At 36.0% G+C, this 13101-nt stretch overlaps 1 protein-coding gene across 6 annotated transcripts in view; it reads right to left on the bottom strand.

The window, feature by feature from the left end:
• LOC132157317 (E3 ubiquitin-protein ligase MARCHF8-like) overlaps window positions 1-13101 on the bottom strand; it is a 90077-nt gene that overhangs the window by 16167 nt on the left and 60809 nt on the right. For all 6 annotated transcript variants that reach the window (XM_059566607.1, XM_059566608.1, XM_059566606.1 and 3 more), the window contains one exon: window positions 5875-5925. In XM_059566607.1, the coding sequence (XP_059422590.1) occupies window positions 5875-5925 (51 nt within the window). The remainder of the gene's footprint in view (window positions 1-5874; window positions 5926-13101) is intronic.

The following is a 13101-nucleotide window of genomic DNA, read 5'->3' as shown; positions in this document are numbered from 1 at the left end:
TTGACAGCATGTTTTAATGCCTAGTACACACTGACAGCAAATTTGTCCCTCGAGGTTGCCAGGTCACTAACAGGCATTCCTGCTGCTGGATGTCCTAACATTTAATCCTTTTATATTAGAGGTTTTGCTAGTATAAATAAGATGGTCTCGATTTTCTTGCTGCTAAAAAACAATAGACAGGGAAAATGTTTGTATATAAACTGCAGCAATGCAAAATGCATCATATAATGAACAAGCTCAACGCATGAATCGCAAAATTCTGATATGGTTTTCCTGCATAATTTTTATGGTATCACAATCTCCACTGCCTTCACTCCCATTGTTAATCGCCCCATCTAGTTGTTGCTGATTTGCATAAAGCTGATAATTGATAATATTTCACTATAATGCTATTGCTATTTTTACTCTATTTTTGATCAAATAAATGAAGCCTTGCATGGTGAGGATAAGATAACTTAAAAAAAAAACATAATCCCAAAATTATTTCCGAAAAAATAAAAATGAATCACTTAAGTTTTTCTGAAAGAACCATCATCAGACTACCAAACCTCAAAGTAAATGTTTGTGACTTCAGTTCTGTTTTCAGAGAACAGACAGGATAAAGAATGAACATGTGGGATAAACAACAAGAGAGGAAGAGTAGGCCCTTGCCTCCAAATATACTCAGCAAGCCTTGATAAGCCCTTCCTGTTAAAGTAAAATCTTTATGTGTGCGGTCCACCTCCAGAGGGCTAAATTGCTCCCAGTGACGGGTGTTATTCTATGAGGCCGTCCTCTTTCCATGGCTCCATTCATCACACACACACACAGAGTACAGTGACCTAGCATCTTGGGCCAAGATTACACGCTCTAAAACCTTCCCTCAGCAACAAGCACAAGTGTGCAAAAGGCCAGAAAATTTTGGTTAATATACAAACTTAACCGTTTTAAGTCCAACAAGAATAACAAACAGAATCACAAAATGTTCCAGAATCATGGGGGATACTTTGCCGGAAACGTACATAGTGATGAAACCCATACCTGGGATGCACAATATATGACTTTTGTTATTTTTATATATATATATTTCTTGACTTATCTAGGTCTAGAAGTCACACTTCTAAATTAGGAAACATCACATATATCCAGGTTTTTCTAGACAGTGAGGACAATGGTTCTTCAATGAAGAAAAAAAGTTAATGATGGGTGAATTAAATTAGACAAAAAAAAGTTTTGCAGTTTAGTTTATTTTAATGTTCCCCTTTGTTTTATTTTAAGTCATCACCCAGTGCCCTGGTTGAGAACCACTAGTGTAAAATGTAGTGAATTAATTGCTAAAACATGGTACTACTGCACTTATTGTGAATTAGCAACTTGCTAACATATTATGGAAACTCTGGTAATAAAGGTCAATTCAGGGTCTGTTAATGTGTATGAGGAAATAAATGATTACACATGGTAGGTTTTTCTTTAATAGTATTATTGCATAAGTGATAAAACCCCAGTTTGGTGCAGTTGAATGTTTGTTTCATAATGAGGTGGATTTGAGCAGAGTCTAAAAAAGCAATCAAAAGGAAATTAGGAAGAAGTTCCATACAGAAACAGAATGATAAGCAGCACTAATTTCAAAAACATTAAGACAAACAATGTTTTGTTTCCAGACTATTCAATCTGAACCAGTTTTGTGGAAGCATATTAACTCTGCAGTTAATTGTTTGTACATTATCATCTGCCCAATTTGAGGCATATGTCTACAGAATGAATATGGAAATGAATGCAGATGCTGCCATATGAATGGTCTGTCAATCAAATGTGACATTTGTTGTGATGAGGCAGAGGGGTTCAAAACAGATGTTCTCTAAAGAACCAAAGACATACCCACTTCAAGACCATACTTAAACTGAGTACACTTGATCTGCAAGCCACACAGCAAACAGAGGGTCCCGCCCAATGTTGCGTAACTAGACATGTATTTTCATTATATGGATACAAATGTAAAAAAATAAATAAATAAATAAATACAGACAGACATACAAACAGACAGACAAACAGACAGACATACATACATATATATAATAATAATTTATTTATATTTTTGAGTGAACTATTCCTTTAAGGCTGCAGGTATGAACCTAACCAGGAGGATTCTGGGTAATAACAACATTGACATGGATCAGTTGTGTGTGTTGTTTTGTTTGATTGCTTAATGTAAGGCTGAAATGACAGAGCTGACAGGAACACCCCATGGACCTCTATTAGGACCCTTCGGGTTTCTCAGCAGTCAAAACCTCGTCATGCAGCATGAGTGCGTGTCGGACGCTGAACTGATAACAACTGTAATGGGACCTCTCATGTTATTTATCCTGTCAGAGACAAATGAGCTCTGGAATGATGACACATTTCTTTCCGCTGGGGGTGAACACCGATCATGCTCTCTGGTGCATGTAAACATCCAATTGAACATGCTACAATACATGAGGCTCTAAAAGTAAATGAATACAAACTGTTGACTCCTAAAAGCACAGTAAAACTAAATTATTAGAACAAAAGTTTAATTATTTTTTAATTACAAAATTTTTTTTTAATTCTGTACAAAGTCCATCAAACTTCATGTAAGGTAAGGTAAGCTTTGTTTGAACTCTGTCACTGTTTGGAGATGGTATTATGCTATCTACAGGTACCATATTTATAATGTGCTAAATAAGGACTCAAACCAGACCATGCATTTAAATCAAATGTGAAAATGGCCTTAAAGTGCTTAAGGCTCGAGCGTGAACCTAAAGTCCTCAGTAGCTGAATGTCTTGAGCTAAACCAGTGTAGTGTTTCTCAGAGCAGGTGACCCTGGCATCTATTAGTTCAGGTAAAGAGTTTATCTGTTAAGAAGCTCAATGTTACGCAGAAGTGCAGCAAATCTCCACTAAGAGGAAGCGATCCATGTTAAAGTGAATGTGCCTGACAGACCTGATCCCAACATGAACTCACTATCATAGTGCTACATGCTTTTAAATAGTCAAATCAATATTAATTTTGGGTAGGAGTTATTTAGTAGGGCAGAACAAATCTGCTTGCTTGGAATAATCCAATAGTTAGTTGGAATCCAAGTCCAAAGTGGGTTTTATTTTATATCAAAAGAAATGGAACAACAAAAAGGAACACCATTTCATTAAGAGATGCACCTCTCAGCTTTTGGCGGTCAGCCTGTACTACTACTGCTAATATTGTCTTAGTGAATGCTAGGTAAATATTGAATACATTTTATTCTAAATTACTTATTTATTGTCTTTATTGTCTTATTGACCATAAAGCAGACTTTACTTACATCGCATTCATTTATTCATTCATTCATTCACTTATTTATTACTGAGACTTGGTTAAAACATGGTGACTTGATGCCTCTTGTTGAGATTGCTCCTCCATTTTTTTTTGTTCTCCACAGGCCTCTGGACATGGTGGTGGAGTTCCAACTGTTTTTAGAAGCTGTTTTAAATATAAGACTGTGCCCACTGATACTTTCTCAAGTTCTGAAGTCCAGCTATTGAAGGTTAAAGTAAAGGGGCCTGTACTATGTGCTTTGGTTTACAGGACCCCTAAACGAAATAAGGATTTTATTTGTCAATTTTCTGTCTGATCTGGTGACTTGGGCTAATAGATGGGGAAGTCATGGCCTAATGGTTAGAGATTCTGACTCGTAAATCCAAAGGTTGCTGGTTCGAGTCTAGGGCTGGCAAGAATTGTAGGTGAAGGGAGTGAATGTACAGCACTCTCTCCACCTTCAATACCACGACTGAGGTGCACTTGAGCAACACACTGAACCACGAACTGCTCTTTGGACGCCGCAGAATTAATGACTGCCCACTGCTCTGGGTGTCTGTTCACGGTGTGTGTGTGTGTGTGTGTGTTCACTGCTGTGTGTGTGCACTTTGGATGGGTTAAATGCAGACTACAAATTCTGAGTATGGGCCACCACAGCTGTATGTCATGTCACTTTCACTTTTGATTACTAATCACTGGGGATTTTAATATTCCTTTTTGTAGTCTATTGGTCATTGGACATAACTCTTTTTTTACATAAAAGAATTTTACAAAATGTATGTGGCCCAACTCATAATTTGGGTCATACACTTGACTTGGTGTTGTCCCGTGGCCTTTTGATCTCAAACATGGATGTTAATTCAGGTATGTTTGTCTGATCATTATCCACTTTTTTTTTACCTGAATTTTTTAAATAACCCGAGTTATTTATTCTAACACTGCAAGTTTGTTTTATGAACAGTATTCTTTACATGTTACCAATTATATTCTTAATAAAACAAACAAAGTCTGATTGAAGGATTTTATAAAGCTTGTTCTACATCTTTGGACACTCTTTCTCCATTTGAGCATAAAAGGGTAAAGGGTGTTGGCCAGCCTGGTTAAATGAAACCACCCGTGCTCTTAGACAATGTCGGAAAGCAGAGTGAAAGTGGAAAAAAGTTAAGCTACAAGTTTCCTTTAATATCTTAAAGTTATGTCTCTCTAATTATCAAACAGCAGTAAAACATGCAAAATCTAGTTATTATTACTGTCAGTTAATTGCTGATAATGTGAATAGACCAAAAGCTTTGTTTGATATGATTGTTTCTCTTTTAAAACTAACTATGAATTTATCTGAGGCCTCTTCGAGGCTTTGTGAGAATTTTTCTAACTATTTTACTAAAACAGTTGATACGATCAGGACCTTCATTGCTCCTTTTGAAACTCTTCATTTTTCAGTTGCTTTGTACCACAAGTTGTTTATCTTCTCTTCTTCCTGTTTTTATCATATCGGCTAGATGATATTGTCTCTACTATAAGTGTTTTGGTTCTAAATTATATATTATTCCTGCACATCTTTTAAAGGATGTTTTTCCAACTATTAGTCCTATTGTAACAGTTATAGTGGCTATAGTGAACAACTCTTTAGCCAAAGGTGTTGTTCCAGCCAGTTTTAAACATGCAGTTGTGCAATTCTGCTGAAAAAAACTCAGCTTGACCCAGCAATGTGCTGTAACTAAATACAGTATTTCATATCATTGTTATGTGAATGATTCTCAATTTTTTTCTACCAGTAAGACTTGATTTCGGCGGTTTCATTTGATGTGTTATTGAAATGTGTACATGATATTAAAAAATGGATGTCTAATAATTTCCTGCAGTTAAATGAGAATAAAAACAAGGTTTTAATGTCTCCTGCTTTGGAAGCTTAGTTAGGTCCTCTTTCAACTAATGTATGCAAACAGATGCTTCTAGCTACCTGATGGTGCTTTCTGAAATTAACAAAGCAGGTACACACTATATTCTTAATGCTGCAAGGACTGCTGTAGTGCCTTAACATATTATTCTATATCAGACTAACTATGATCAAAAGGCAAAAGATTTGAGGAGAATCTTGCTGAGCGAGTTGGAGTTGGTTAACCTATCAACATGTTTATACGTGGCTACCTAGATAATAACACATCCAGTTTAGTGGGATAGGCATTTAAGGGTAACTACTGGCCCATTTACTACAGAGGTTTGTTACGGTAAAAGAACTCATTAAAGTATATACAGCGGATGAGCACTTGTTGTTTCAAGTCCATGTCACATGGTGTTCATTAAATATCAGACAGATAAACAGGTGTCCTTTAAATACGGAAAGAAGAATTCAAGATTGGATAATAAAGTACAAAGCTTCCTTGACCTGAAAAATAAATAACTATTGAAAGTCTACATAAGCATAAAATAAGCCCTTGTGGTTATTCATTTTATTTTGTCTGCTGTCTGTTTTCTTCCTAAAGAGAATGAAAGTATTTGCAGACAGCAGGTGCAGACCCCCTAGAAAGCTAAGCCACTCACTCATTCTCAGTAGAAGAGGAAAAGGAAATGGATTTTCATACCTTTGAAATGTTGCTGGACCTGCTTGCAGAATGACCAAGCGGTTTCTCATTCTGTGGAAGAGAGAAAAGAGGACAAAAAGTTTGAGAACACTGCTTACCATTCAGTTCAACAGAAACTAAAATAACAGGTACAAAGTCTCAAGGAACTGACTGTTAAAATGTTTTAATAACACAGCAAACTTCAGAAACCTCTCAGAAGATGAAGCACAGCTACATGGAAAGGAAATTAGACATTTTTTGTGATTTAACTACAGGACCGCGTTAATTATTGTTTTTAATGCTTAATATTTCTCAGCTGGTTAATTCCACCCTTAAGCATTGAGAAGGGTTGTCTTTTTCCTGCTGTGATATTATTTATAGGTCAGTTATGATTGTAATGTAAGAGGGTTGCTATATTACCAGCTGGCTCTGAGACAATGGATAAAGGCTTCTAATAGTAATAGGCTGTTTAAATGGATAATATTGCACCATTTTTGGATGCTTGTTCATTTAACAGAAGATGTAGAACTAGTTTTTTTACAACTGCCTTGTCAATGGATAGTAAGCAATTTTTATAAAAAACATAAGTTGGGATGATGCTCTTGTATTTCCATCCCTTCTTCAGGTAGAGTCAAATAACTCTGAGCAAACAGACCCTTTCTGTCTTCACGACACTTAACAATGGCTATCCAAGTACAAATTGTCATTGTTATTCATCTTTGAAGTATTAACTGTTTTCCTGGTTGAAGAGGTCAAACTGCAAATTTGATGATTTTTAAAGGAACACTCCATTTTTTAAAAAAATAGGCTCATTTTCCAACTCCCCTAGATTAGGGTCAAGTTTTAAATAGGAAAAATATCAAAACTCTTTGGACATTTTTGAGCAAGATGCTAACGTTCTAATCGGATTCAATGATCTATGCTAAGCTAAGCGCTACCGCCAGACCCGGAGATCGGCTGAATGGTTTAGAAAACGGTAAAACTCAAATGTTTAACTCTAGGGGAGCTGGAAAATGAGTGTTCCTTTAATATTTAGTGAGGTGTTTTTTAAGATTAAGTATTGGGTAGGATTAGAAATGTAGATTATGGTCATGCAGAATAAATGCTTTATAAGTACTAATAAACAGCTGATATGTTATTATTAGGCATGCTAATAATTAAGTAATACTGAGAATTAGTCCCTATACTAAAGTATTACCTTACGTTTTTCATGTAAATTATCATCTTATTTTTCGAGTATAATTCTTTTGTGACAAAATAGGTTTCAGTTGTGTTCTTTCTTGATAGGCTTCATGAGTCACCCAAACAACTTCTACTTAGAACCTTTCATCATTTATAATGCAAAAAAAAAAACCCTACAACTTCAAAACCTCAAAACAACAAGCAGCATTACATTTGGAACAAAAGAAAACTAGCACACGCTCGTTTAGCATTTTCAGTCCTGTGTGCATTATGAGGCAGAAATGGTACTAATATCAGTGCTTGGCAGAGAAAAGCTCTGCAACAAAGAGCCCTTTGGCACAATGTGCCATGATTAGTGAGTGGGTGAGTGTGTGAAAGCTCATTGTTTTTCATCTGAACTGAACTGTAATGGTGAGGACCCAATAAGTATGAGAGCATGTGCAGCAACAGAAGGACACACTCTTTATCTTTAATCATTCCTGTGCTTTTTACTCATGTCTCCAGCCCTGCGCTGTTACCATGGAGATGGCAACGGAGGGGACCGTGTGCTAAATCCCTTCTGGTTACTGTCTTTCTGTTATTAAGGGGAATTTCAGCCATGCTACACATCGAAACCGTTCATCCAGTCATCTTTCTATATATTACTGCACACAGTCATGATGGCCAGTTTTAGTCGAGTAAAAGGTCAAAACAAGTTAATCTGTAGAGCACACATGATTAGCTGGTCATGTAAAATTAAGCAACATATGCGAAAACAGCAGGTGTGACAAGTTACATTTTTTCCATGAATCTGTATGAAATGGATGGTTAAGCGGATCTATTCAAAGTTCTGATCAAAATATGTTCATGACATTTTTCATATGATAAAATGCTTTAGTAAAAATACATCGGGGTCCAAAAGTCCAAGACTACACAAAAATCTGGATATCATCACAGACAGGGGCGATTGTAAGATTTTAGTTTTAGGGGGTCTCAGCCCCCAATGAGGGTATAATAATAATAAAAAAAATTATACAGTATATGTAAAAATAAAATAAATTATTGACTTATAGGGTGGTAAACTAAACTAATTGGAGTATTCCACTGTATTGCATAGATACAGTAGGTATAGCATTTGAGTACTGAATATAAGTAGCCAAATACAAGTCTTCCTGAATCCTGATCTCTCACACACACACACACACCTGTACAAACACAAAATTGTACTTTTGCATTTGCATTTCTAGTACAACCATTTTTCTTTAGCTCAAGTATAAAAACCTATTTGCCACATGCACTGTAATTAATGTGTTTTACATTAAAAGTAACATTTTCAAATAAAAATGGCAACATGATTGTTTTATATAGTATATGTTTATACAGTATGTGTAAAAGGGCTTCATTTTCGCTGGAGGAAACAGCTGTGGTGTGAGGTGAACGCAGCAAAAACTTTACAGGAGATGGAAAACTGATTGCTCCCCCATGATACTTTGTGAATTGCATTTATAACACAGAACTGCACAGATGCAGATATTATAACAATCTATCAATAAACACACACCTTGTCCTCGGTCTGCAGATTGAAGAATGCACTGAAAGACGGGGAGGAGCCGATCGAAGTCTGCCTCCATTTAATATGAAATTTAAAGGGGCCTGAATTGATCACGAATTTGTGTGCAGTTTATGGAGCCAATTGCAAAATTTGTAGGGGGGCTGAGCAATCAAAAATGGCCTAGCATCACCAATGATCATAAATGGAGGATATAATTTTGGTAAACCTGTAAATAAAAGTTTTGGATTTTAACATTAAACACACCTTATGCAATTGTATAAAATTGTTTGCACTACACAATTTTAGTGTACTTGTATTAATATGTGTGTGTATACATATGTAAATGTGTGTGTGTGCGTGTGTAATATATATATATATATATATATTATACACACATACAGTGGGGAAAATATTTATTTGATCCCCTGCTGATTTTGTAAGTTTGCCCACTTATAAATAAATGAAGAGTCTGTAATTTTTATGGTAGGTTTATAGTAATGTATAGAGGCAGAATATCAAACAAGAAAATTAATGGTTTCAATTGCTACATTTATTGCAAACTCAAAATTATAAGATTTACAATGGTCTTCATAACAATACTTTTTATTATTTTACAAAAAAAAACCACACACGTAAATACAATCTTTCAAACTCTTATTTTTGGTCAAAAACAGTGACATCCCGCTGTCAGACCTCACACTAGGTGACCTGGTTTTGCCCACAGCACATCACTCTTAAAACATGCTCTGGGATACGACTGTTGTTCATATACATACCAGCCATTTTAAAATTAAGATGGTTTAAAAGGAAAAAGCCATTTCAAAATATTCATCAGAAATGATTACACTTAAAGGGTGCAGGTTTTTATGTGTCATACACAAGAAAAACATCTGAAGAACACATAACCTCACTCTACAGATATAGCTGATGAGAAATGACTCAATGTGAGGGTAATTTTAAAGGAATAGTTTGACATCAGTGATGATTGATCATTCGAGAACTAATGATGCTTTCTGTCACTGACGTCAAACCTGATGAGATGCATCTAACAACACCACATTTGATTTGAGATCCTTCAGAAATTCACCTTGTGTGCTCTACTGGAAAAACAAACTTCTATGGGTTTGTAATGACATGAGGGGCAGTAAATTACACAATTGTTTTACATTTTTGGGTGAACTATTGATTGATTGTTTTTGTTGCAGTGACAACACAATTAGCCTTGCATGGATGATTTGTAGCATTGGAAAGGGTGGAAATAAGAAACGTTGAGATAAAGTCAGTATTAGTTGTTCAGACAGAACACAGGCTGTTTTCCGGCACAACTGGAAACAGACAAGAGTCCTTCAATTACACACCAGAGGAAGTGTCCTTTGTAGCAGCTCCGAACATATAGTCATATTTTGATGACAAATCATGTTAACAGGATACACCGTTTTACGAAATGACAAAACATTGAAGGGCAGAATGTTATAAAAAGTAATACAGTAAAACAATAATGCCTGTAAATAAGGGGAATCTCCATATTAACATGGTTAGAACAATTAAAAAATAACTTAAAAGTATTTATGAAAAATAGTAGCCAAATACATTGAGAAATTAAATACAGTCATTTCATTTTTAAATATCTCATTTCATTTCAACTAACTACTGTTTAAAGAGGTAAGATATTTTAGAGAACATTTACTTATTTATTTTTAAATCTCTTCTACTGACCATGGCTTCAGTTATTTGCTAAAAGTTCAATTGTGAAATATTATCACATTTAAAATAACGGTTTTGTATTTTTATATATTTTGAAGTGTAATTTATTCATGTGATGCAAAGTTACATTTTCAGCATCATTACTCCAGTCTTCAGTGTCATATGATGGTCAGCATCACTGTCTGTTCCTTATTATTCAACCAATTAGTACTACTTCGTTCTGCTTTTGTTGTTTCACTGCACCCAACAGAACATGGCAGCACATGATTAAAAATTAAACTAAAAAATACAATTTTGTTGAACTGGCAAAAGGTCACCGAATGCAGTCTGAAATCCAGCCCTTAGTGTTTGTGGCTGAATATTCACAAGTACGTCAAGTGTGCGGATGTTTAAACGGCAACAGTAGGAATGAAGTGCTAATACATTGTTGTTATGGATCTGCAGGCTTCATCATGTGTGTGGGCAGATCCAGAATAATGAGCCAGTCTCCAAGCTTGCCACGAGTCCATGGATAATATAATGAGATGACAAATGCATGCCTGGTGCTTGAATGTAATCTGACAGGAACGATTAGAGGAAAAAACAGCACAGTGAAGTTTGAGGTATATACAGATCACTCAGTGTGCTCAAATAATGTGGCCCCCCTCTATCTCATTGAGCGCATGTTAACATAAACACATAAACCTCTGATAACACTGTCAAGCTTAATAAAAAAAAGTGTTGGGCACAGAGAACATGGCAGCTGTCTTTGTGGCTTCTTTCTGCTCCAATCACGCTGTGAGCTTCCTGAATAAATGATTCCTCTTTCTGCTCTCAGACTACACAGATTCAGGTTTGGTTCCATTTAGTCTCACGGTTGCATCACGTGAGCTATAGAAACTGCCATTCACTGTCTCTTCCCCTCGCCAAAGATTTTCAGTCTTCTACCTGGGAATGCAGGATGTTTCTGTCTTTGTTGATACCTAGTGCTCTCTCTACTATATATGAATCTTCTCATTTCCTTGTTTAGCAAGACTTTTGACAAAGTCTGGTCCACTTTGCAGTTTAATCTTGCTATGAACTGTCCACTGCAAGAGAGACTCGATTGGCCTACATGTAAAGCAATAAACCACAATTGCTTGAGAATGGGGAGGAGAAACTGAAACTGGACAGAACAATGTATGATTTTTTTTTTTTTTTTGCTCACAAAATAAACATTCTTGAAAGCTCTAATGGAATTTTTTTTTATATATATAGGAGAGAATACTTCAGCTCGGTTCATTGTATAGGAATCTGTATTCAATTAATGAATTTATTTATTTATTTTTACAGTTTTCTTAAGACTGGTTAGCAATTACTATATTAATAGCAAATCATTTGTTTTATTTTATTTTGGTTTTAGTACAACTTTAAGACCATTTCTCTGGTTAGGCAATTATATAATCTTCAAAAAATAAAAATACATAAATTCCCCCTCACATTATATGTGTTTTGTTTTTTTGTTTTCATGAAAATTAATCACTTCTGGGGCATCAGGGTTATAATTGTTAAAAAAAATAATTTGAAAAAATGTGTCTGTTTGCCAAGGCAGTACTTCTCATTTTCTTTTCTTTTAATTTGATGCATTAAAATCGGTTTAGAATTGTTACAAAAATGTTTAAAAACAAAAAGAAATGAAAACTATAGACAAACTTATAAAAATGACAAAACAAAATTCAAACGTCAACTAAAATGAAAATGAAACAGGCAATAGAAAATATAAAGTAATTTAAAGTATTAAAAAAAAACCGCTACTGGCATCTCAACGATACTAAAATAACATTTCTTGGCATCAACACATTTGAAAACCCCTATTGCAGCCAATACACTGGAATAGAGGTGACTTCAGTCCTTTCTTGCTGTTTTTGAGTGCAGTCAGCGTCAGATGGTCCGTGAACGGTCTGTGGGTGTTTTGTGGGCGTACTGTCTGAGGCTAACGCTGCTCATAATGTTCCCGAGCCTATTTACTTTGGCAACTTTCCTGAATCTGAGATATGAGTCTATCACAATGTCCAAACTAGACAAGCTTCCTGCAACAAGTAATCGTTCTGCTGACAACGAACACAAATCAGCCTCCTGACGTTACACAATCAAAGCCAATCAGAAGCTGTTTCGTGAAAAGCAGGGCAGGGCTATCGGGAATAATGCTGCAGATGTAAAAAAGAATGTGTCAACAAAAACTTGTATCTTATCCTTTATGTGGGCCGTTTCCAAGGAGAGGGCGAGTCCATGACTGGTGCACGGAGAAGATTGAATATTCCTACTGGGTGAGCAGAGGTTGTTATCAGCACTGAGTGAGAGGAGACCCGTGACAGATGGCCATCTACACCGCCTCAGCTGACTGCTCTCTTCCTCCATCTCCTAGATTCCCTATCTCCATGTCTCACTGCCTCAGCAGACGGCTCAACACAACACCGGCAGTCAGGAGGAACAGACAGCAAATGAGATCACTGCTACAACCTCACCATCATTGTCTTTCTATTTTCATCTCGCTCACACTTTTTTCTCTCTCTTCACTTCCTGTCAGTTAATGTTTGACTGGTTTAATGGCAATACAATTCTCAAGCATACACTGGCTTCCCATAAGCAAAACGACAAAAGGCACTGTTCCTCAAAGCATTACGGTCAAAGGATGCGATCATGGTTCAGCTATGGACACAGCAAAACAAACAGCAACTATAGCAGCGTCACAAATAAAACGGCACTTATAAATTAGTAAAAGCACTTAAGTTTAGAGGCCAGTTCTCACTATTAACTAGTTGCTTGCATATTGGCTGTTTGTTAGTGCTTGTGAAGCACATATTGACGCCTTA

This window comes from Carassius carassius, chromosome 14 (assembly GCF_963082965.1).
Source record: "Carassius carassius chromosome 14, fCarCar2.1, whole genome shotgun sequence".
Classification (NCBI taxonomy): domain Eukaryota; kingdom Metazoa; phylum Chordata; class Actinopteri; order Cypriniformes; family Cyprinidae; genus Carassius; species Carassius carassius.
The sequence above is the reverse complement of the archived record's forward strand: the minus strand, read 5'-3'. Positions and strand labels throughout refer to the sequence as shown.